Source organism: Propithecus coquereli, unplaced genomic scaffold (genome assembly GCF_000956105.1).
Source record: "Propithecus coquereli isolate 6110/MARCELLA unplaced genomic scaffold, Pcoq_1.0 Scaffold383, whole genome shotgun sequence".
In the NCBI taxonomy this organism is placed as follows: domain Eukaryota; kingdom Metazoa; phylum Chordata; class Mammalia; order Primates; family Indriidae; genus Propithecus; species Propithecus coquereli.
The window spans coordinates 977,191-978,301 of record NW_012149541.1 but is presented as its reverse complement, the minus strand read 5'-3'; the positions used below and the strand labels follow the sequence as shown (position 1 = coordinate 978,301).

Below are 1,111 nucleotides of genomic sequence, written 5' to 3'. Positions count from 1 at the left end.
GTTCTTTCTCTGACTCCATTGTGTCACTGACTTGCTGCTCCTTCGTAAACTCTTGACAGACGCAGCAGCGGACCCTAGCCTTCAGGAGCCCTCCCTGCCGGGACCACCACCCCTGCCCCCATGGAAAAAATCTTCCGGTTTAGAGATAGACTCGGCTTGAATCTCAGCTCTCTGCCACTCTCTGGGAGTGTGACCATGAGCAAGTCCCTTATGCTCACTGTGCCTCAACGTGTTATCTGTAAAATGGGGGACAACAGTCAACAAAATCTCTGTAAGGATTAGGTGAAATGACACGGGTGGCAGCATCTAGCATGATGCCTAGAAATAAATATTCATTTACTTTCCTGACCCAAAATTCCCCTCAAACTGTGTTGGCTTTTGATTTTTCCCATGCCACTGTAAATGTGTTCTGATAAAAATGGAGAGATGTACTATTTAAAATCACTTAGAACGACACCAAACTAAGGCTGGAGCGGTCGTGACCAGGAATGGTGAGGCGTGAGGTCGTTTTGCCGTAACCTCATTCTCACGATGGTGTTTGCCTGTCTCTGCAGTGGCCACGGGATTGCCTTGACCAGAGTTCCGTCCATGTTTCTCAGTTATTCATTGATTTTTTTTTCTTATAGAAGAGCTACCAGATGGTGTTCTTGAATCTGATGATGATGAAGATGAAGACGATGAAGTAAGTTGGACGCTTTTCACACCACATAGGAAACTCATACCAAACTATTCTGAGTCTCTTGCTTGCCTTGACAAGTTAGTCCAGAGTGGAGATTTTTAATTCCTGCCGCATTATTCTCACAGTTCTGTGGGTTGCCTAAAGCTCCACTGGGCGGTGCTGCTTCAGAGTCTAGGCTGGCTGTCAACCCCAGAGCCCTCTCCCTCCATAGGCTGGCCTGGGCTTCCTTGTAGGCTGGTGGCTGGGCTCCAAGAGGGAAGAAGCGAAAGGTTCTAATCCTCTCTGGGCCCAGAAGTCTCAGAACACCACTTCTGCCACATTCTGCTCAAGAGAGGCATCATAAGGCCAGTCTAGACTGGGGGATGCAGATAGACTCTGCAGAAGGGACTAATAGGACCTACAGGCCGGGCGTGGTGGCTCACACCTGTAATC

General features: G+C 48.6%; 1 protein-coding gene across 1 annotated transcript in view; it reads left to right on the top strand.

Annotated features, from left to right (window-relative positions):
• ARMC9 (armadillo repeat containing 9) overlaps positions 1-1,111 on the top strand; it is a 161,880-nt gene that overhangs the window by 92,712 nt on the left and 68,057 nt on the right. Inside the window, exon 17 of the mRNA XM_012652188.1 lies at positions 627-682. Within this exon, the coding sequence (XP_012507642.1) occupies positions 627-682 (56 nt within the window). The remainder of the gene's footprint in view (positions 1-626; positions 683-1,111) is intronic.